We start from the raw sequence: 24,283 nt of genomic DNA on the forward strand, positions 1-24,283 counted from the left end.
AATGTCCCTTCAGACTTGCCATAGGTTGATGATCCAGTTTCATGTACCGGTCAGCGGTGTCGGTCAAAGTTCAGTCAATCTAGTGCTAACTGCTTCATAGCGGCTGAAACCACAGACATTAACTCGCGTTATTCCACGATGACAGCACGGAATATATCTCGGTTTTGGGAGTGGGGGAGGAAGATAATTTGCGTAGGGAGAAACTATGCAGACCATGCCAAGGAGCTGAAAAATGCTATCCCCACTGAGCCTCTGTTGTTCCTCAAGCCTCCTTCTGCATATGTAAGAGAGGGCTCTCCTATTCTGGTGCCTCTGTATACCAGCAACCTGCACCATGAAGTGGAGTTAGGGGTGGTCATCGGCAAAGGGGGAACAGCCATCCCACAGTCCGCCGCTATGGAGCATGTGGCAGGCTACGCTCTGTGCTTGGACATGACAGCCCGGGACATTCAGGACGAGTGCAAATCCAAGGGTTTACCCTGGACCATGGCCAAAGCTTTCAACACCTCCTGCCCAGTCAGCGACTTCATCCCCAAAGAGCGCATTGTTGACCCGGGGAACGTCAAGCTGTGGCTCAAAGTGAACGACCAGCTGCGGCAGAGCGGCTGCACCTCTCAGATGATTTTCTCCATCCCTTATCTGATCAGCTACATCAGCGACTTCATCAGCCTGGAGGAGGGGGACCTCATTCTGACCGGGACCCCTAAAGGAGTCTCCGCCGTGCAGGAGCACGATGAGCTGCAGGCAGGGATCGAGGACGTTGTTACCATGAGCTTCAAAGTAGACAGACCTGACCACTAATGAAGCCAAACACCTGTAAGAAAGACTTATAGAGACTTTAAGTCTCATGGAAAGTCAGCAGGTGGCAGTGAGGTGCCGCCAAACAAATATGATTATTTGCTGCCCCGTTTCAGAGGTTTACTGTTCACCACTTGTATCGATCCAAATAACTTCATTCTCGCGATCAGTTTTACTGTAAAGATTTTACAGTAAAATGCAAATAATTTACCAAGCACTGTCACTGTTCTGATCACCAGTTGTGGAGATGTATTCATAACTTTTTGAAAATATAAATAAAGAGTGTAGTAGGCCTACACGTGTTGACTATTTTTTTTCTTTAAAGCAGAAGTTCAAACTTTAAAACGTAAACAAAAATACCAATAAGAAGGAAAACAAGGATCAAGATCATTGACTATTATGACCATTTTTCTTTTCTTTTTCTACATAAATAATGCCTAATCCTCTACATTGGCCTTTATACTGTTTTTCGTGATAATGAAATTGTTATCAGTGTGTTTGAGGCTTGTATCTATATGATTATAAAACCTTCTTCTTTGTAATGTGTGACAGATATTTCCCAATACACACCCCGGTCTCTGACAGTAGCCTATTTGGGTGCCGTTTTAAACGTAGATCAAAACAGAAAGCAGTGATTTTCAAATACTTTAAACCTATGTTTGATCGAAAATAGCACGAAGACCACGTATTGGGACTCCACAACATTGGGGAAATTTGCGATATAGTTCAGAAATAGTTCATGCATGTTAATCCCAGATGTATTGAGGGCTGTATTCCATGTCTGCATCTGTCCATGCTAGTTAGTTGTAGAAGTAAAAAAAAAAAAAAAAACGGACCTTCCTCCATATGGAATGCAGCTCTCATTACACACCTGCACTTGTCCTATTTCAAGCCAAAAACACGTTTTCGCCAGATTGTGCAGCCCTACAGTCTATCAAATGTTGAAAGTGAGACTTCTACATTTTTTACGTTCATTTTTTTGGTTTGGCTTGTCAGTTTTTTGTCTTATTGAGCCCAAAAATATCTTCTGTAGGTGACAAGCGTGCACTACGGGCAGGACAGTTTAGCACCTGCTCTCTTAATGACGGAGCCATGCAGCTGGAACACATACAGGATGTGGTTTGGTGATGCCCTGCTGTAATAAAGAAGGCCGTGGTTTGGATGGAAGCAATTGATCCAAAAATATCTGGAAATATATTCTTCAGCATAAATGATACTTTCACAGGTGTGCAAGTTACCCACGCCACGTGCATGAATGTACCACCATGCCACCATGATGCTGGCTCTTCAACTTCGCACTGATAACAAGCCAGATGGTCCAGGTGTTACGCCGAGAAGTGCGTCCCCATTCCCTGCAGCGCGCGTAAACCGGTTCAGGTATGGATTATTGCATCTATCCAGTAAAGTTACAGAGATAATATTGAGCTGACAATGGTGTTTCATTAGTTCATCTTTTTTTCTCATTTCTTCATGTAGATGAATAATACATGTACACTTATGATGATCCGACCATTGTACAGTTTAGAGCATCTGTTTCACCTATTATTATATTATTGTACAAATATTCCAAAGTAAGGGCCGTGACTAACACTTTTGTAGTAAGACGGTTGGTGACATTTTCTATGAATATCAATCTTTACTCAGTATAGCCCAGATGAAATGATATAAAAATGAACCTAAAAACTATGAAATTTGATTATTTTAATTTTAGAGACAATTTTGGACTTGTTGAAATTCGCATCTGTTAATTCAATCAGATAAACAAATTTATAATGTGGTTATATAATTCCATTCCAGACTGTTTAAAGCATGAGACAAAGGTTTGCTGAAATATGCATCCCCTGCTGGCGCCGCCAATGGGGATGCACTTCTCGGCACAACACCTCCGGTCCTCTTCCGCCTGTCAGACACAGCGACCATGATCTTCCAGTCTTTTGTTGCACCTTTTTTAACTTTATATAGGCTACATACATACATACATATATATTTATGTTTAACAGCATCAAATTCAAAATGAGCATATATTCTTTCAAAAAGACACTCAAATCGGTTTGTGTGCAGCATCTTTAATTCAACGCAGCGTTTCAATTTTGGCAAATAAGCTATTATTTTCTGTTATAGAGCAAATGAGAAATCAAGGAAACAAGTGCACCAGAAACATTAGTTTCACATATTCATGCATCGTTTCATATGTTCATATTAGAATTGTATCATTATTACACGGAAACATTAGTAGATTATACTATTCAAGGTAGAGCTGCTTACTTTGGTGCCAGTTACATTTAAATGGCTTATACTGTGTATTTAATGAGTATGATGTGCAAAAAAAAGTCTATTTTTCTATTTATGTTTAAGATAATCTTAATTGCAAACGTGTGTACTTCTGAAGAAGGCCATGTTACATAAGAGGATGCAATCACTGTAAACAGTACAGTCAGAATTTTGATGTATCCTTAAGAAGCCTTAAAGTTATAGAGTTTACTCCGGATGAGTTCCAGTTGAAAAAATGGTCTTATTAGTGAGGGAGTTTAGAGGCCAGAGGTTTGGCACCGTCCTCCTGTGGTTGTATTGAGGCTTGGAACATATTCTGCTGCTTGTTGGATCAGCTGAGATGTGTGCTCCTCTGAAAGTTTGATGAGATCACACTCAGATGCCACGACTGTGATATAAATGAAAATTTTAAGCGTGTGCGTTTCACTCCACAGGGACTTCAGCCATACTGGCACGTATTCTCTTTCTAGTCTCTAAGGCTGCCAATACCAACTACATTTTCTGTGTCATCAACAAGTATTTCTGTTGATATTTGTGTGTAATTTTGACTTCCGAGCTGTGTAGCTTTAGCATTACTACATTGTTAACGTTAATGTCTGTTTCATGTTGAGGTACAGTTCCCATAAGCTTCTCTGTGTTCAGGATCAATCAAAGCTTCCATCAGTCTGTCCCAGACATGGTCTGCTGTAACTTGAGTGTAAGCACATCATCATTCTACACCTGCAGGGCATGTTTTTACTCTAAGACTCCCAAGCCCTCACCCTCAGGGATCTGAGAGGTTACACATGTCAATCTTTAGAACAGTTATGACAGATTTAATTAGACTTGGAAGCTGGGAAATGTTGTCACGGTCTGCTTTCTTTTTCAAAGGGTCAACGCATTGCACCGTGAGCATGCTCGCTGGTGTCATCTTTTATGAGACATGAATCATACCATTCATTGTTCCTGTGTGACTGAAAGTATTACACTCTCACAGGTTTTAACAATGGCCTCAAAGCTCAAGCTCAGGTCTGGTTTAACGTTCACAGTGTTAGCTGTCGTGTTGTCATCAAGCAGGAGTCTGAGAAGGTACATTTGATGCTCTCAAAAGAGAGGGGATTACATGGAGACCACAGGCTTCCGATCTAACAAACACCAAGAGTGATGTCACTTATGACACGAAATGAAGCCAGGTGATAACTGAGCCATACAGCAGAGCTTTAAGGGGAATGCTTGTGTGAACTGTTGAGATCAAAGTACATTTACACACAGCCCCCTGCACGTTTTCTTGTTTCTTTACAGTACTGCCATCAAAAATACCCAGGTTTCCTTCAACTAAATGGGTTTTATTTTACCTCCAAAGCATACCAAAAAAACCCACAAAATAACCTCAAATACAATAAGCAAATCAAGTGGATAATCAGGCCCTTTAAAAGGTTAGAAAAACAAAACCATACTCCAAAAATACTGCTTGCAAAATAAGACCAGCAAACAGACCAAAACATTAAAGGGTGGAAAGCAGACATGCACATGGAGTCAAAGAAATGGAATTGAATTGAATGCAATTGAAATCTACAATAGCATGCCATCTGTGTCACAGGATAACTATATTTGCTAATATCAGCTCATCATTAGCTGAACAATATGGGCTGTGACTTGCATCTATATTTAAAATAGTTTATCAAGGAAATATATATTTAGAGGCATTTTATTTTTTTCATTTTCAAGTCATTTTCTCAAAGTAAAGTTAATCCAGCTCTTCTGTGAGGATGCAATTGTAGTTAGAATTTTAAAAAAAAATACCTAATTTTGATCATAGAATGTGCAAATGGTGCACTCCAACCTTGAAAACCATATGAAAATCGCTAAAGGATTTTGCACAGTTCGTTTTTGGTGGAATTAAGCATATACCTGGAATGCAAGATGGTCCAACATGTGTGAGTTGTTTAACAGCTTGGCAGTCTGTGTCTTCTCTGCCTGCTTGGTCAGAAAATCCCCATTCGTGATGCCTGGCTTTGCGTGCTGCACTGTATGTCACCAGACGGGCCTGTGGTGTAGCTATTCTGAGAAAACAACCACCAACACACAGAAGCTTTGGAGGGACTGAGTCAGAGAGGAGGCATGTGACACATCACATCAAAGAGAAACACACTCACATGGTAAGGAAATTGACATAATTGAATTTTTGGAAATGCAGAGGGGCTGCTCTGTGTGTCGGGACAATATGTATGTGTGTGATACTTGCACAGCAACCCTGTGCTCACGCTTGCTATGCCTTGTCTTCTTCATATTTGCCCTAAAACGCTGGCAAATATTGACCGACTTTCCTGAGCATGTAATAACCTAATCAGTCGACTGGAAAAAAAAACATGAACCAATGTGTTATATTTTTTTGCAGTCCCAAGTGTACCGCTGTCTACTCAATTCTCTCAAAATAATGAATGGGATCTTCAGCAAATAAAAATGAACTGTGCGTGAAGCACAGGTGCGTAACCTCTTTCATTCAATGGGATGAACGACATGTAGCCTGTTAACATTTTAAAGCTGCAGATGAGTTTGTCCTGTGGAGCACACTGTGGTTTTAACATCCAAAAAACAGACATTTGATTTTATTGTGCGGCATCCTCACAAATGTGGACGCAGACATATGGAAATGAATGCCCCTCCAAAAGTGTTTCCAGAGGTTTTATTTTTAGTGTGAAAGCTTTCCCACTGTTTGGCAGCAGGATCTCAGTTTGTACCTCATAAACCAAGTGCGAGCCTCTCTATAAATTTTCATCCTTCGAGTTTTCCAATCGAAGCCCAATAAGCAGACTGGAGCTTGTGTTTTGGAGGTTAAAACAACAGTGGAAACCTGTGCTGAAATGTGCCCACAAAAACAATGTTATAAAGTGCTGTTGTAAAAGTTCTTTATCCCATATTCCTAAAACAGGCCCTATATGCACTGAACTATGAAGACCAATATCTCTCCAGTCCAAATCTGTCTCCCTCATCAATTAAAGCTGGAGTCACAATTTGACAAGATTTTGGGAGACCTAACCACAAAGAAGAAGATAAATCCCTGTGGTTTGGTTTTCTGAAACAAGTGAGACTAAGCATGGAAAATGTGTGGAGTCCTGAATATGAACCATCTTCACTTATTGCTGCTCAAAAGAAAGCAGCGCTTACATTCTCATCTAACTTGAAATCTGCTGGGTAGAATTCAGCCCACTTTGCATCAGCCTTTTGTATGGTTTGTTGCGCTCTTTGTGACTGGTTTGCTATGTGCCCACTGTTTAGAAACAAGAGTTATTGTACAAAATAAACATCCCAATCATGCTTAATCTCAAAGAGTGACAGTGGCCTGTAACTCCATCCACACAAGACGATTTTCACTCTCGCAAACAAATCCACAGTGTAAACAATTTATAGCAAGCATTAAATTGCGGTTCAAACCATGGGAAGCGGTATGCCAACCAAGGCCAAACAAATTACTGTCACCATGACAAGAGATGATGAGATTATGAACCTTTAATTCATTGTCTCATACTTGTGTTGAGCAGTTACAAGACAGAGTGTCCTGCTTGTAACAAATATAGGAAAGCTACATCGCTTTTTAACAAGTATTTAGTTGGACGTCTCTTTTGAATTTCATACTGTTGCATATCGGTTGGGCATCAACATGAAAAGAAAACAAACTCTGTCTGTATTATAAACAACACAAAAAATATAATCAGACACAAAGATGACGCTGCACATGAGTTGGATTACGATGATTTCGTGATACATATGCTGATCTGAATGATAGGGATTGATGATTAAAGATACCAACCAGAAATGTATGTTTTATCTTGTATTTGCATTTATTTACTCTATACTTTCATTCTTTTTTATATATATATATAGAACAATAATTTGCATCTAACAAAAAGACAAAAAAACCTAAATGTTAGAAAAGGTATCCAGACTCCAGGTATCATGGATCAACACAGTCTCTCAGCAAAATGTGAAATGGTCTTAAAATGAGAATTTCTCTATCTGTGCTGATGGACACCAACTTCAACTTTGAAAAACGTATACCAGTGGAAGGTTTCAGTCATGTCTCCTCCATCATTTTGGTCATTCATTGCAGGACAGTAACTTGACAACCTGTGCACCAGGAAAAGGAATTTCTTATGCGGTACATTGTCATGTTTTAACATGGGCCATGATGTTTTTCTATACCTAACCAATGGCCTTCTGATACCTAAACCTAGCCGCATGCACCGAGTGAAACAGTCAGCATTTGGAAGATAAAATCCCCGCTCACCACTGGAAACAAGCCATGTTCTGGATGAAGGCAGGCATGTGTTTTTTCATTCTTGTTTCAATGCTCTGACTCTCTGATCTGAGGAGTGTAGACCTTTTGAATCTCAGCAGGGGATTTCTCTTCACAGCAGATCAAAGGTTTTCACCCCCAGGTACGGATGAACGTACACCCTCCTTCATTCAGATTGTGGTTTAACTTCCGACGGTGAACAGGGATTTCAGCTGAGTGGATGCTCACCTTTTCACCGAGGTAGTTTTTAATGCCTAAATCTAATGAAACAGTTGCTGAAACCAAAACAGAAATTTTAAAGCAAAGCAAGATTAGTGTGTAATGGAATGAGTTGGAGACAAACTCTTTGCCTTTTAAAGCTGATGATCCCTCTTTACATGAAAGAGGATTTATACTTGCACTTTACATGCAAATTACCCAGAGACTTTAAGGCTTTACCAAAAATCAGTGGGGAAAATGTCTTGACCTTCTCATAAAACTCTACAAGACTGTGTTACATGATTGACTACCTCCAACTGCACCATCCAAAAAAGTACGCTTGTCCCTGCATGCCTAAAACTCACTTGGCAGGGGAGAACCGAGAGGCTTTACTCTATCAACAGATAAATATAAAAACAACCCTCAGGTGTTATCTTGCTGGCAACGCAGTCTCACGGGATTTTGCAGAACTGTCACCAAACGTAATCCACCGATTCATATTCTTGGATATAACGCGTTTGTTTATTTAGCTTTCTTGTACTTTAAAATGGTTACAACCTTTTGTGAAACTCCCACAAAGAAGACTTTTAACAAATAAAAAGGTCTATATGTGGCGGGTGTGGCAGTGGAGACAAACTCCACTGTCATCCACTGAATCCAGGTGTGTCGTGCACAAAACTTTTTATACTTGTTGTAAACTTCTCTTTTGTTTTGCCTTCTCGTGCTGTTTTCTTTATTTAAGTCAGATCCAGTCACCTAAAGTATCTTGTAAATCTCTTTTCTCTGGCTTATTGGATGGCAAGCAACCCCCACGTCTGCAACAGACAGCAATGTAGTGTGTGCACAAAAATAAATCTCCTACTGAAATGCAATAATTTCAGCATCGTGCTGGATATAAAAACAAAATGTGCAAATCGTGTCCACTCATTTGACTTTTAAATGATACTTTTTGTCATGCTTATTTCAAGTTTCACTATTAGATAGGCTTGGCATAAGAAGTAGAGCAGTTCACCCGCTAATGTGAAGGTTGGTTGTATCATGCGCTCCATCTTTCTGCATATGGAAATGTGTTTGACCCAAACCACCTTTAAAAAAACTACTAAAATTTTTGTCAGACCACCCAAATGTTATGTCAGTGGATTCCTATGATAACTTGGTTATAGATATTTAAAGGGCATTCATGTATAACTTTAGTATGTTTCAAACGTGTGGTTATATTTGTTACCCCCATATTAAATTGGTGCTAATCAAACCCTGAATTTCCTAAATTGCCATTTGCCTAAAATATCAATAGCAGTCAGAAAATGTGACTCGATGCTGCAGTCTCCACAGACTGATGTGGTGGCCACAAGTCAAAGGTTTATTTTCACAAGCTCATATCCAGATGCAGGGCTGTGAGGTTTGTTTGTGTTACATTAAGTTCTACTCTAGTACAGTGCAATAGATCTCCATACACCTCAACATCCTACTTTAAACCCCGAATCATTCCTCCATTTGATTTGCAAACCCTTCTTTTACCTCTGGTGGATTTCTCACATCATCACAAATGTGTATGCTAAATGTTATGCTGCTCTTCTGATTTAATGAAAGTTTACCACCGAGCAAGTCCTCTGAGCGTACTCACATATTTCCCAGATGGTCGAATGGGATATTGGTTATCTTTTAATGCCCGCTGCTGAGCTGGCACAGCAGAGTCCTATCAGCACGGCCAGTAATGCAGAGTAATAAAAGCTGGCATAGATGGAGTGAGCCTCGCATGTTTAACATTTTAGAGAGGCCCTCTAAAAAATAATGCCAGACATATAAAACTGAGGGGAATGTGACAGAAATACTGACTTGAATTAGAAGAGGCAAACAAGAGCCAATGCAGTGCGTGTGTGTGGATTTATACTTGCACAAATACACACGCCAACAATCAGTGCAAGCGGTCAGCTATCTCATTCACAAACCATTTCCACAAACAAAGCTCAATCTTAATCAGTTTAATGTCGTTTGTTTTATCTAGTATTGGTCAGGCATATTTTTGTGCATTTTGTGCAGCTCGATGTATTTTTCATTTCTCCAGTTGATTTCCCGTTTAGGGTTTTTCCACCAGCACAAATGTTTTGTTTTGTTTTTGTTTTTTTCCACCATGACAGAAAAATAACGTTGCTGTTAATTGGGAACCCAGAGAAGAGGGAGGAGGGTTTCCGAGGGAGCTGACATCTCTTGTAATTAAAGGCCTCCACACATGGAGGCCTCAGACGGTACATGTGGTCACCCTGTGTGGAAGTGGTAAATACAAGCAGTGGGGAGGACGGTGAGATTTCTCTCTAGTGATGGCAGGAAAGGAAAAAAAAAAAAGGGAGCAACATTTTGAGAGCACAAATGAAAGAGTGAAGGAAGAACTAAATAAAGACAGAGAGAATTGTAACATTATTTTATTGTGGAAGAACTTTATTATCCAGTCAATGAGAAGAGACTAGAATGACGGTCACCTACATGTTTGACAAAATTTGAGGTGCAACATCTGAAACTGGTTGTCTACAGCAGCAGCATCTAAGACCAAAACAAACAGCACTAACGTTTACACTAAAGCCCTTCGTTACCACTAAAAGAGGTGAGAAAAATGGTGGGAGGCCTTTTTAGCTGAGGAATGGTTGTTTGGTTGCAAAAAGTCTCAATTTTCCCCTTCAGTTAATGACATGCACTGCAGTTGGACAGGGTGCCACAAGAGAAGCTCAGATTACAGCACACACAGATGGAGTGTGCCACACTTTTTTCACTACTCCGTATCTACTGGTACCTTGAATTTTCAAGAGAAATGACTACCAAATGTACAAGGCATAAAACCCCACCTGCAGTTAAGAAAGGTTTCAGGCAGGTGACTTCTCCTTCACGTCCCAGCTCGTCACTGTTTACAGCAGTCATTATGGCGTGTCAATGCACTTTTCACTTGACGAGTCAACAAGTTTGTGGTCACAACAAATGGAGCATCGCGTTAGTTCTGGCAGACCACATAGTCAACGCGCCCTTGCCTATTGGCTGACGCCGACCCAACCCCTATGGCTCCACAACCAGCTGCGCTCAATGGGTAATCAGCTCCTGCTCGCAATTGGATGCTGGCATTTGGGGCACTTCATTTAAACTTGGTTTGCTGTCACTGCTTTTTTTGCTTTCTGCTTGCACCCACCACCTCCCCTGCTCCACCGATTTTTCATTGCCAATGCCAACAATGTCATACTGTTGTTCATTGTTGCTTGCTCTGTTCTAGGAGGTTTGTTGCCTTTACAGCAAATGGAAGGCACTCCACCTGAGGATGCTGCTGTTCCCTGTCTGGCTTCCTTGGAGCTCATGGAAAAGTCGGGAACTTCCTCCGAACAGAGCCATACCGCCAAACACAAATTGTATGCATTCAGAATAAGCTTCTGAAATTCATCTCTGTTTCTCGTCTCGTTTTGACGAGAGTGGTTCTGACAGAAATGTGATTCACTGTACAGAACTGTCATGAGAAGAGAAGTGGAGGCCCAGAAAAAAAACTACAAACCCCATTTCCAAATGTTCCGGGGGAGTTTCTCTAAATTTGCAACAAAAACTGATCATTTCAACTTTATCTAACAGACACAAGTACGAAATTATTTTCGTTGTCTTCACTGACCAACTTCGTTGTATCTTGAAAGTTTAAGTAATTCCAATCTCTGATGGCAGAAACAAGCTCCAAAAAGTTGGGAGAGAAGTAAAGAAAGAAAAATTCGGCAATCAGCACATTTATTGGTGACAGGTAAGGGTGTCGGGATTTGGGTATAAAAGGTGCATTCACCAAAGATTTAGCCTTTCTAAGCATGACTCACCACTTTGCATTTCAGCCAATCAGTTACAAAAACATGTATTTTTCAATGCGAAGTTGAAGAAGAACTTTGGTCTTTTAACATCTAGAGAGCATAATAATGCCGTGGGAGCTTCAAGACCTCAGATGCACCGCATGATATCACTGCAGCAGCATGGGCTTGCCATCACTAGGAAAAGCATTTTCACACAACACATGCTTGTAGAAATGTAATCTAAAACTGCATCACACAAGGAGGAAGCCTTACATTAAGCCTTACAAAGAAACCACGTCTAATTCTCAAGACACAAGCTCATCTCAAGTGGACAGAAAGACATCTGAAATGTTTTAATGTTCAAAATTGTATACATTTAATGTTACATTTCTGTGTCAGGTTGTGCTCAGGAAGGAGAAGGATTCTTTTCTTTTTTTTAACATGACCTGTAACCTACGAACGGATATGGCTCAAATGATTATCCCTCTTGTAGTCGGGTCCACGCCGTTTTTAAAATGTAGAAAAGCTGTAAATAAAAGGAATAGCTCAAACACATTAAATGAAGAGAGATTAAAGTGTACGTCCTTGTAGATAAAACTTTACTTCACAACACAGAGAATCAGTCAAATCAGCTTTTCATACACATCACTGTGCCTCGCATTGGATAAAAACTGGTTAAGAATAACCACTAATCTAAAAGCAATTTAGGATGAGTAATTAATAGCTGATACAGTTCTTGTTATCCAAGGCAATTAAAATGCAGATGTAATGCAGCTTTGAGGGGAAAAATATTGACAATTTACTACAAAAGGAACGTGTGTTTGTATGCTTTGAATTGCATATTTACAGATGAGGTATCATTTTGTTGTACCAACTGCAATGAACAGGAAAATATTCTGCAACATAGAGCTAATTACATAAACATAAATGCATTAAGTATTGTAGGAGTATGACATTAAGATCAATGTCCTGTCAGTTAAAATGACGGTTTTATTTCTTTTCTTGTCATGTAATAAATATGCTTCTTTAATAAAATAGAAAATGTAAAGGTTGTATCTTATAAAAACATAAACTATAAATATGAGCTCATCTTATAAACAAAATAAAGTTGAAAAAGTAAAAAAAAAAATTTTTTAAAAATGCATTGAAACCAAGAGAACATGCCGTACAAGCAAGAGAATGGTTTAATCAGTAAGTCATTATGTGTGTATAACTTGCATATTAGCAGCACTGTATCCATCTCAGCTCTTAACCGTGGCAGGTCACGAGTGCTGCATGTCATCGTGCCGATTGCAGACACAGAATGGACGTTGTCTCTACTCCTCCCTGAGAATGTTAGCACTGTGGAAACAGTGAATGAACCAAAGTATGACGTTTGCCTGTATCTGGGCTGATACAATCCCTCACTGTTAGTCCCAGCCAAAGTCTTGTCCACTCATTTGGTAGAAACGGTGGTTGAACGGCCTGTAGAAGTCTCTCAGTGTCTGCAGTACCTCAGAGGGGATCTCTGGATGTGGTCGGCCCTTAGACTTTCCAAGGCAGCGAGGTCTGCTGCTTCCCTCTGGCTTCTTTAAGCAGGGGAAACCTTTAGTCTGGTTGAAATAGAAGTGTTTGTCTGAAATAACCCTTTTCAGACCCAGGAAGTCCTGAACGCGGCCCATCTCCCCAGCTGGATCGGACACCAGGCGCTCACCACTAACAAACAGAAAATGAGACAAGGGGAAGTACTGAAGCCAGTTCTCCAGGTGCTTGGCGTAGAGGCCGATGCGCACAGCGCTCCACGTAGTATCAATCAGACCCGTGGAGGAGTTTTTCAAGGCGAGATTCTGGAAAGATGGAAGGCCGGGGTTCTTGGACAGTGTCTGGGTGTAATCAGACACAGCCCGTGTTACCGGATCCCTGACCACCACAATTAGTTTGGTTCTGCAGTTCATTGTGCAGACACGGCTGGGAGCCTCCTTCGTGACGAAGTAGCTGGGTGTCTTCTCCATGGTAATCTGCCCGTCCAGTGTACGAGGCATCAGGTTCCTAAATCAAAAGAAGATACTATCAGATAAAGAATTGTCTCTCAAGAGTTTTGTTCAAATCTATGAACAAATGTTAGCATCCGATCAAGCAGAAATCTGTTGGCAAGGTACGAGATTTTTGTAGTGTTGACTAAACATGTTTGCATTGGCTTTGGTTACACGCAGAAGAACGTGGACACCAATAGAACAGAGCAGCTGGCTACAAAATCCGCCATCAACTATCGCCTGACAACAATTTAGCTCTTTATTCACTTTTAAATAAAATTTTATTTAAACGGTGACTAGCATTTGGAACAGGAAGCATTGCCCCACGTATCCTATAATTAGATATCTGTTGGCTACACTAGGAGCCTTGAAATATTACAGTTGCCCCAAGAGACATAATCATAAGATTTCAATTTTATGTTTTTTTTTTCTCAAGACTGTAACTGTAAACACAATTTCGACCCCCAATCAACATGTTATCAGCATTTCACTATACCCAGCAGATACAGGGTGGCATTAGCATTTATAGTAAGTTCCTGAGGCTCCTGAGGCAAAAATCTGAATACTAAGTAGATAAAGGCTTGTTCCTGACATAGTCATTTTATTGTTTACAGGCTAAACCAACAGATTATTATTTTTTTTTTTTTTCAGAGAACAAAGGTATGCAGCATTTACAAGACTGTTTAGACACAGCAAAAGTAATAAAAGTGAATCCAAAACAGTGAGCTGAGATATTCTAAACCTTAAATCTGAGCAGTAGATGTATTGAATCTACGCAGTACATTTCACCCCACTTATTTGACTGGTAGGTTTTGATTAATGTATCTTCGGAGAGTCCAGTTGTATCATTACTTCACATTTGGTCAAAACTACTACATTGGAGAGAATTTAAATGAAAGTTTAAATATTTGACTTCCAAACATAAGCAAGCAAAAACCCATACACCCATTTGCCAATTTAAGCACATACTAACTCCAGTGAAAAGAACATCAAAAGATAATGTAAACACATTACTTCCACTCCCCATTAAAGCCCTGCAAAATCTGGATGATTAAAGCTTCAGAGATTGTACTGTGTTATTGCTCCAGAGCCCCAGACAGCCCCTCCGAGTCTTGTTGTAAGGTCTGCAGAGCAGGACCATCCGCTCACTATGGGCCTGATGAGTCAAAACCACAAAGCCTCAAGAACCACTTAACAGCAATTTCCTACAGACCCCCAGCCCCCTTCTTCCTACAAGAGCAAAGCACCCACCCCCCGCCCCCTCACCTCCGCCTTCCCTGTAGGTTCCTACAAGGACTCAAACAGACCAACGTCTGCAGGAAGTGCGACCACGCAGGCAAGTTGCTGAGCTCAGCTAGTGTGTTAAACATGTGGCTGCAATGAGGAAAGATGCTCTGCAGAATATTTCAGCAGACATGTGTGGTAAATTATGTTTATATCAATCTATGACTAAAGCATACGCTAGTGATTTACCTTCTTGCATTAACTGCGACTTTACAAACTGCATTCTGTATGTATACCTGCTTTCCAGTAATGTTTGAGTAAGATTGTTTCCCTCTGTTTCGATCCAATTCAACCTACCCGATAAACCGACTTGCTTTACTTCTGCATCTGTCAAACAGGCAAGGTGGGCAATACGATATTGAGCGTTCAGAAGTGTTTGCGTGCTTATGTTTGACAGGCGGACTGTGTGAGCCCGAGCTGTGACAGAAAGAGATTTCAGAAGCAAGCTGTATTGCATGACAAATGGGCGATGAGCAATGTTTAAAACGGCAAAAGAATTGTTTGGAGTTCATTTACTCAACACTTCCCTTAGTGCGTTACTGGAAACAGAGAGAATTCATGTGGTTTCCCATAAAATAAACAAGTAATGGAGCATATGTGTTCTATTTGATTCACATTGGGACCACTCATTAAGTCCAAATGTCTGTGACAAAAGGCCATTCAGTAGGTAGATGACTTCTGAGGAAATGTTTTTCTCATTTTCCCACTGAGATCGTTCGTTATCATTCTTTGAAGTATTAATGTTATAGTTTGCTGTGATATGTTGGTACAAAAATTACAGCTGGCTGCTGTATAATCAAAGATCAGCACTAAGAGCAAAAACCTTATAAATAAAGAACAATAAATACCTTGCAATATCGAGTATTTTGCTTCCCAACTTTATTTTTCCTTTCATTTCGACACATTTGTCAAAACTTTGATTTGTGAGCAAAACACAATTAGACCCTCGCAACAGCTTTAAAGTACTCGAAGCGGCAGTTTACTGTGGCTAAAAATAGCTGTCAGGATCCTTATTTCAAAAGCTAACGGATCAGGATTTGATAAACAAAACTTTCACAAAGAAATGGCCAAGAAAACTTCTTTGGAGTTGTTCCTAAGTAAGTTTCAAATCTTTCTTCCCTATTTGAAGGTAAACCATTTCAACCCTCCCCCACATTAAATGATCCCCATAATAAAAGATCGTTAATTGATGACTATTCAATTGCAAGAGCTGCAAATAGCCTATCACTGCCTGCTTGCCCCCTGTTTGTCTGTGTCTGATCAATATGTCTGTCTCTATATCACAGATTACTGTCAGGGTGTGAGTGTGTTTGTAACATACACACATTGGAGCAGAGAGATGTCTGGGTTTACTGATGAGTAACTGAGCACCTGTCCCCCTCTCTGTCCCCCTCTCTGTCCCCCTCTCTGTCACCTTCTTCATCCAGAGTCTAGGATTTGTCCTTCACTCCCTCATATAAGTGGCACTTCAGTAATTGACCATAAGCTGTCTCTCCATACTCATGAATACGTAATGAATTGTGGCTTTTACCTCACTCACTTTAGGTCCCTATCGCCCTCATCACAATCAGTCTCATTATCAGAGGATCAATAATGTCCATTTTCAATCATAAATCAGTCTGTGTGGTATCAGGAAAAAATGTAAACACATCAGAGATGATTAATCTAAAACTGATACATGTCTCACATATAACTTTCTCATTTAACCCAAAGAAAACTGCCTTTAAGTCTTCTGTTTTAGTATCTTGAACTCTGGGTGCAAATATGTTTTCTATTTAGGCCAGTATAAGGGAGCCTTGTAGACGCAAATCATGAGCTCCCTGCTGGTAAAAGGATGTGGCACTTTTCCTCCCTGAACCGCTACACAGCTGATTACACTACTGATATGTTCTAGGCAGTCTGGATCACAAGATTAAATAAAACCCCTGGCAACAAGGATGTGGCCAAGAGACTTCCTGCCCCTGAGATTATGGGTTCCCCCACCGAAGTGGGGCAGCTACACCCCTGCAGTGTCTTAACAAAAGCCATTCTGCATCGAAAGCGGAGCTGATTGGAGAAAAAATAATATCCTAAAAATCCCATCATCGTGTCTCTTTCTCAAGCAAAAACAGATCGAAAACTCCAGGGTTTATTACGGTCATTTAATGGACCATCAACGCAAAAGACGCAAGAGACTGCATCTCGACATCCAAAACCTTTCTTAGCAGAGACCCAATTAAAGAGCTTGTGGAAAATAAGGGCCATAAAATATGAAAGAGCCCAAACGACAAACTGAGGGAAAACATTTCCCATGATGTTGCTATGCTCACAGAGTGACAGATGCAGCCCGAAGGCCACGGACTGCCTGTCAGGCCGGCAAGATGAGTGCGAGCCTTGATTCACGCTTGCACGCATGGATAAAACATATGCTTCTAGAAATAATAAATACAAGAACTATAGTAAGTTCAGCAGGGGATCAGTGTGGAATAGTTTGACATTTTGGGGAACACACTTGTTTATTTTCTTGCCTGCACTTTGATGAAGATATTTATACGACATCCTGTCCGGGCTTCAGCTAATAGCTGGCCAGCTTACCTTAGTATAAAGACTCGTATAAAACTGAGAGATCTAGGAAGTAAAACTTAAACGGGTCTTGTTCAAATAAAATTCAAAACTGTTCGTGTTGGCCCACTTCAGAGTAATTTCCCATATCTGTGTTGTGTCATTCTGGTCAATCACCACTCCCTGAGAGAGCAAGCAGGTCCTAAATTCACTGTATTTGTTGGAGTGGGAAAAGAGAACATGACCCCAGAATCTGACAGATTATTTTGCCTCATTGTCTCTGAAGGAGGCCACAGCCCTTTGAGATTAATTGGAATTTTGCAGATTGACAACCTGGGAGAAAAATTACTCTATTTGAGACTACTTCATGGTCATGACAAAAGTTAACCCAGTAAAAACAGTGACAGCTGTCAGGGGAATACTTGAGAACATGCTGCATTCACACTCTTTATTTAAACAGTCACCTAATCAAGTGTCAAGACCTCAAAGTGTCACGCTTCATAGTTGTAAAGAAACACACATAAATGTGCATCAAACCAAACTTTGCCGGAGGATGGATTCACTGGCAGCATCATAAATATTACTCAATAATGCACAAAGACACCAAAAGGCTCTGCGTGACAGCTGACAGTGAGAAAGGATATCGTCACTTACACATTTTAGGTACATTAGATGATGCTTTACCCCTGTGAATAATGATGGAGCAGGGGGGTAAGTGAAGGGCTCACTGAAGTGCGAAAATTCCACAGACACCGCCATTTCAATTAATGTGTGTGTGTGTGTCTGTGTGAGTGACAGAGAGCATGTGGGTTCAGTGAGGTATAATCATTTGAGTGTGTGTGTGTGTTTGCATGAAAGGAGGAGGGGTACGAAAGACTGCTGGGGGTGGTCGTCTATAAAAGAATCAAATACTTAATGCATGTCTAGGCCTAATTAGTGACTATGTCCAGTTATAATTAGGAGTCTTCACAGAGTGTGAGGTCCACAAAGCTTTGCAGGGAAGTTCAATAATGACTTCAGCATTTTTGGCCCATTAAAGTAGCAGACATACTCACAAGGAAAGAAATGTGGATAAATAAAGGTCCTCCTTCTGTCTCCACACGCTTTCCACTTTATTTCCTATTAAAATTTACTTGTTGTTTATTTTCACTTTCACTCGCTGTTTGTTTGGTTTTAGGCACATCTGCACCGACACAGATGTTTTCCTTTTGAACCGGCTTCTTGATTTATCCCGAGACCAGCCAAGTTGAGAAGTCAGATTATGATAAAAATCAGACTCAGACTTACTCTTTTATACATCTGGATCTTTTAAACCATGTAACTGTTGACTATATGTGTGGCCAAACAACTGTATTTTGTTTTTTCAGCCTCACGTTATTTTTTTCTCCATAAAATGGAAGCGCAACTAAGCATGACTACCGAGCACTAGAAACATTTAATTTTGGTCAGCTGGAACACAATCATTATTTCTTCACACACTAATTTTCTCACTTGCTAACTGCAGCACAGCGCGGGAACGACTTAGCTGAAACCTCCCCAAGATTTTACAGGCGCCCCAAAATGAACCACAATGCGCCTCAAATTATTATAATTCTCACCATATGGGGTGTGAGTGAGGGCTTTTTCAACCCTTATAACACCACCTAGACCCAGCTCCAGCCAAAACCCACCATCATTAAAACACAATACTACTCAACGACCACTTCCTGGTCTGCTACACCAATCAGCCGTGCTGAGCCTCTAGCGCTAATGGCCTCGAGGCTGGACACGGAATGAGGTGTCAGAAAAATCCCCCTCGCTCTGGAAAACGTTGCCCCATTCACATTAGGGTCCGCTTTCACCATCTCAGCTGTCAAAGATTCTGACTGACAGGTTATGGATTTCAATCTGACCTCCTGGACTGGACTGAAATAAAACGCACACTGAGGTAGTTCTAAAGTAGGATGATTTTGAGGCTAAAAACACAGCCTCAGCAAGCCGATGAAGCGTGTGGATACATTTTAATAGCTTACAATAAAGCTGAAAAAAATGTACCTTAGTTTGGTGTGTTTTCATGTATCGCTGTGATATTGACAACAAAGTTCAGTCTTTCATTCTGTCATGTTCTTTTACGTGGTTGAATAACAATTCATCAATTTCAACTAAACATATTTGTTTATCCTGAAACACAGCAAAAATGAAATAGCAATCAGGAAATCATTAAATATTGTTGACTTACTAATCTCTAATGCCTGATCAGTGTTCCTAAAAATGATCTCAAAGAAGCTAAAACTTGACAGCAGACTACTTAAACTGCAACAGTACAAATATTTTATGAAATCCAATAATATCAGAAAAAAAACAGCATATCATCCAACTTTGTACATCAAAAATCTGTCAAAGACTCTTAGATATCCCATGTATCTTCACCTGTTGTCATCACTTTACATTCGTATTTGCATAAATCTATGTCCTCTATCTAAGACCGATGTCATATTCAGCGATGCTGGCATTTCTGATTGCCCTTGTGCTGCTACCCTTAAATGATTTATGCAACGCAATAATAGCAATCCGATCAGATGCGGCCTTTCATGTCAAACTGTACATCAGTCAATTGATAAGCTCTAAAAAGATTGATGAGACTTGTGATCTATATTTTTTTTCCCCCACAGATTAAATGACTGTTCCATATAGGGAAAAAAATATATCTTTCTTGGATGTTCTTTTGGTCCTTCTGTCCATCTAACTTCTAATAAAAGTTTTTCCTACTGCAACTCAACAAAAATAAATATATAAACTTTTACATCAGGAAAGAAAAAGGGCGGAATTTACTCAATACTCATTCATCTGTGTCCTGCTGACAAAGCCATGACAATCAGAACCATTGTGCCATGAAAAGCTGAGGTTTTTCAGTTTTCTGTGGCGGCTCTCAAGTCCCATATGTTAGCTATCACTCCATGAAAGCCATAAAACAACACAAAATCATTAAATCTCTGCCTCATTTTCAATGCACTGTTTGTGGCTTTCCATTCCCGTAATGGGATCACATGCACACATGCAAACGGGAGAATGGGATGAGAGAATGATCCCTCAGATAAAAGCAATGGAAAATACGCATGAATAAGGTCTGAGCTCGTCTCACAGAAGACAATGATGGTGGAACAACATGCACGGGACGGTACTGCTGAGTCTATGAAGTGTCTCCAGCATGCAGCTCACCCCCAGATTCATCCAGCATATGACAGCAACGACTCAAAATATGACAGCGCGCAAATCTCCTCCATCTGCTACACTCGCCTTCAGTTCGTGCTTGTTTCTGCATCCAAGACATGTGGAAGCAAGCGGAATATGACAATGCACAAACTGTCCTCAGATATTCTCAAGTGCATCTGTACGTCTTTCAACAGCTGTTATCTATTGTGAGATTTTTTTTTCTCGCATACAAAATGACAAGCAACATGCTAACTTGAATAGTTTCGCATTGATTATGACTGACGCATAAAAATGCAAAAGGTCATTTGTGTCTAAATGTGTGAGTCACAAAAGCTCGAGGATATGAACACTAAGACGGAAAAATGATCCAATGAAATATCTACTGTACATCACATAATCCAGCTGACTGAAAATATAGATGAGACTGGAAACTTCAGCGAGACAAAATGCAGAAGCAGAAGTTGCATTTTCAAAAACTGTCCAAAACAACACCATATCAGCTATATGTGCATCTGCGCTTGATTCCAGATGTGACAATAAGGTGACCGTCACATCAGGGGGACTCGGTTGTTCCACATGGATGATTCTTATCCGTCAGTGACAAACACGCACATTTCTTTATATTTGTGGGGACGTGCCATTGACATTATCCCTTCCCTAGCTCGTTAGCCTAACTATATGTGGTGTGCCCAGCCTTAACCCTAAAACCCTAAAAAAAAAAAACAGTTTTCACCCTTTAAAACATCCCTTTAAACTGATAGGGTCCAGCATTTTGCTCTCCACAAAGCTGTCTGACAAGAATGGATTTTGGGCCTCACGATTCTAGAAAAACAAGAACACACAAGCATACTCGCTTCCCGTGTCACCCGGCAGCTTTTGTGTGCGTCGCTGCAGATGACAGCAAACAGATTTTCCCAATTTCTGAGATTCAGTGACAGCTAAGGAATCATCTTTCAGTGATTTCACCCAGGATCACGTTACTGTTGCCTCCTTCTATTGTTGTACTGATCATTGAAATTCTTCTCTACTTCAGCTTTCAGTTATGTTCACGTCAATGAAAAGTCTGCAATTAGCAGTAAGAAAAAAAAGCCAGTGTTCATGTCATTATGAATAATTTAATTAGACCACCTTGTAGTTATAGCCATAGGGGACAACATTTATAACTCTTTAAACTAAAATGTAAAATGCATTTCAAACTGACAGGTTCACTTTGGCACAGTTTGACATCACAACCAAAAAAATGTATTAATAAATTTTGCATGCTGCAATGTTTTATTGTTGTTGTTTTAGATGCATCACGGCATGGTTGATCTGTTTTACTGGTCCTGCTAGTGGTGCTGCTGAGTTACAGCACCAACAAAACGGCAGCCTGAAAGCACAACTGCTTTAAAGCCTCAGTCAGGCTAATTAAAACACACAAAAACGCACATAAAAAACATGCCCTCGAAGCCCCAGGTCCACCACAGGTATTTACACATAAGAGCGTCCCCTTTTCCAACTAGAAACAATAATAGTGAGTCGAGTCACTATTACAAAAAGGAGTCCTTCACAAAAGAGAGGAAAGAAGAGCCGTCGAGAGGGATGAATAAATGAGAATGAAGAATGTGTGGAGAAAGATGGGATGCAAATGAGCCAAAGAAAGAGAGCAGAAAGTGTAAAAGAGGAGTAGTACGCAGGGGAGAAAAGTGCTAACATGCACAGGAGAGAAAGCAAGAGGAAGAAAATCTAACAGCATGCTAAAATCATCATTGGTGAAACTGTTTCCATGTGGTCTTATGTCCCTAGTTAAAACCCTGCGAAAAGGGTAACAAGGGGTGGCTAAAGAGGATGAAATTACATCTCGGAGTCAAAGAAGGTCTTGTTTATCAGTGCCCTTCATTCTGTCAAACCTATTTCCCTCCTTATGGCACCTTTCCCATTCAGAGGTCTCAAAATTGTCTTGTCACACTGATGAGAGCTCAGCTGGGACCATGTTCAGAGGCCTGAAGAACATCTGGAGTTGATCAGGACCAGTTTCATCCAGACCCAAATCCTTTTTAAGGGCCTTAACTGCACCCAAATATAAATGATAGCTTTGGTCAGCGGGGTGGCCCGAAATCAACTGCTGCCACTGCGACAGAAGCTAGAACAGTCAAGGTCATTACAGCTAATGTGAGCTGACAGTGTCATTCCCGTTTATATCCTTTTGGCCATCATATTGAAGTGATCACTGTGAGATTTGCATGCTTTCCTCTGCAGAACACATTCAGGGCAAAGTGGACACGCTAATGCAGCATGTCATGTTGAAGTGTTGGTTGTAAATGGTGTTTAGATAACTGTCAAGATGATGAACTGCTCCTCTGAGACCTCACTGGCCCTTTGATCTACAGTGCAGCACAGAGGGAAAGTACTGTCTAATGCCGATCTGAATACATCAGTCTCCCGGTGTTATGGTTGTCTCGTTTATTGATGGAAGACATCAGCAAATCCACCCAGGTGACTGGAAGTCGGCAGGGACATCACTGCTGCTTCTGCCCGACATCACATACATCATCCTGTTTTGTCTGAAATTTCATCCAAAGCTGCAGAAATGATTAAACGAATACTGGGGGCACAAGACAAGTTCTCCGTGTTTGACAGGTTGAAATTCAAACTGTTCTTCATGTGTCTTTTAAAAGTTTGAGATTTGCAAAAAAAAAAAAGACATCATAGCCTGATTATAGCCTCAAAATTCCATCTAGTTTTCCTTTTGCTGTAAATCTTCGTCAAATCACAACCTGCATCTGCATGTGTGCATGTGTGTGTACGCCTACCTGTACCACTCCAGCCCTTTCTCATAGAACCTGTCGAAGAAGTGCGGCTCTGCGCCAAAAGCCCTCACGTCCGGGTGGATGCGGAGAAACTCCAGCAGGGCACGGGTTCCACCTTTCTTCACGCCGATTATTATCGCCTGCGGAAACCTTTTGGTCCCGAAAGTGTTGGACACGGGGATGCCGTTGCCAAGCGCATGCTGAGGCGGCTGCTCATCCGCGTCCACCTGCTGTGCGTCTGCTGAGGCTGAGCGGTTAAACTGAGAAGGCGCGTCCGGGTAAGGACGCGGAGGTGGTCGCAGGTCTTCCAACATGCGGCGGCGATCATCCGAAATGTCATAGTCCTCGTCTGAAGCTTGTTGGCTGTATAAAGCTTTTGGAGCCGAATCACAAAATCCCGTGAGACAGTAGAAGAAGTAGGTAAAGATTAGGACCATGGTAAAGAACACCGAGACTCTGGAAAGCACCTTTCCAAAGTTGAACCTGACTCTGCATCCACTACATCCCATGAGTTGATCTCCTGCACGATGTCAAAGCGCCAAAACGGTGACAACATGCTTCTTCTTCCCACACTGATCGGAGTTAACACGGTTGAATATATGTAGCAGAACCTGTTGCGCAAATGTGAGGCATCACAAAAAAATCTTCTCTCAACGGTGGAACGGCACGGCAAATCTGTCAAAAGTTATCTTCATAATCTTTGTCTACTTTAAAAAAAAAAGAGAGATTGGTAAAGCACGTAGTCTAATCTTTTAAAAGTAAAAATATCTTCAATGTAACTAGTTTTTATGCCGTCAGCTGAGACCCTTCAGCCTCTTGTAGTTGTGCGCTCTGGAGTGTCCTCCCCTCCTCTTCTTCGCCTCACCCCACCCCTGTACGCCTTACCAGTCTCCACCCTTCACTCCTCTTGTTGTATGACAAGCATGTCTTATATGGAAACTCGTAGAGTATCCGATATATTTAGTTTAATGAGCATTCAATCTTTTGGTTTGCAAAGTAATAGTAATAGGCCCAAAACAATTAAAATTAAAATAATCGAATTACTTTGTCTTTTATTAATAACAGATTCTGTGATAGCAGCACAATTCTTAATTTTGGGGGAGCTTAGCATCATAAGAAAAA

The 24,283-nt window shown here is 40.7% G+C and overlaps 2 protein-coding genes across 2 annotated transcripts; one reads left to right on the plus strand and one right to left on the minus strand.

Annotated features, from left to right (window-relative positions):
- The first annotated feature begins 26 nt into the window (after window positions 1-26).
- Window positions 27-1,096, plus strand: fahd1 (fumarylacetoacetate hydrolase domain containing 1). Its single transcript, XM_075453999.1, has one exon. The coding sequence runs from the start codon at window positions 139-141 to the stop codon at window positions 799-801; it is 663 nt and encodes a 220-aa protein (XP_075310114.1). The 5' UTR covers window positions 27-138; the 3' UTR covers window positions 802-1,096.
- Window positions 1,097-11,841: 10,745 nt separating this feature from the next.
- Window positions 11,842-23,993, minus strand: LOC142371262 (heparan sulfate glucosamine 3-O-sulfotransferase 6-like). The gene is made up of 2 exons (XM_075453893.1): window positions 23,165-23,993; window positions 11,842-13,371 (listed from the first exon to the last, which is right to left on the minus strand). The coding sequence occupies exons 1-2, from the start codon at window positions 23,668-23,670 to the stop codon at window positions 12,753-12,755; spliced, it is 1,125 nt and encodes a 374-aa protein (XP_075310008.1). The 5' UTR covers window positions 23,671-23,993; the 3' UTR covers window positions 11,842-12,752.
- Between the last annotated feature and the right edge of the window lie 290 nt (window positions 23,994-24,283).

The sequence above is a fragment of the Odontesthes bonariensis genome, chromosome 21 (assembly GCF_027942865.1).
Source record: "Odontesthes bonariensis isolate fOdoBon6 chromosome 21, fOdoBon6.hap1, whole genome shotgun sequence".
NCBI classification, from domain to species: Eukaryota; Metazoa; Chordata; class Actinopteri; order Atheriniformes; family Atherinopsidae; genus Odontesthes; species Odontesthes bonariensis.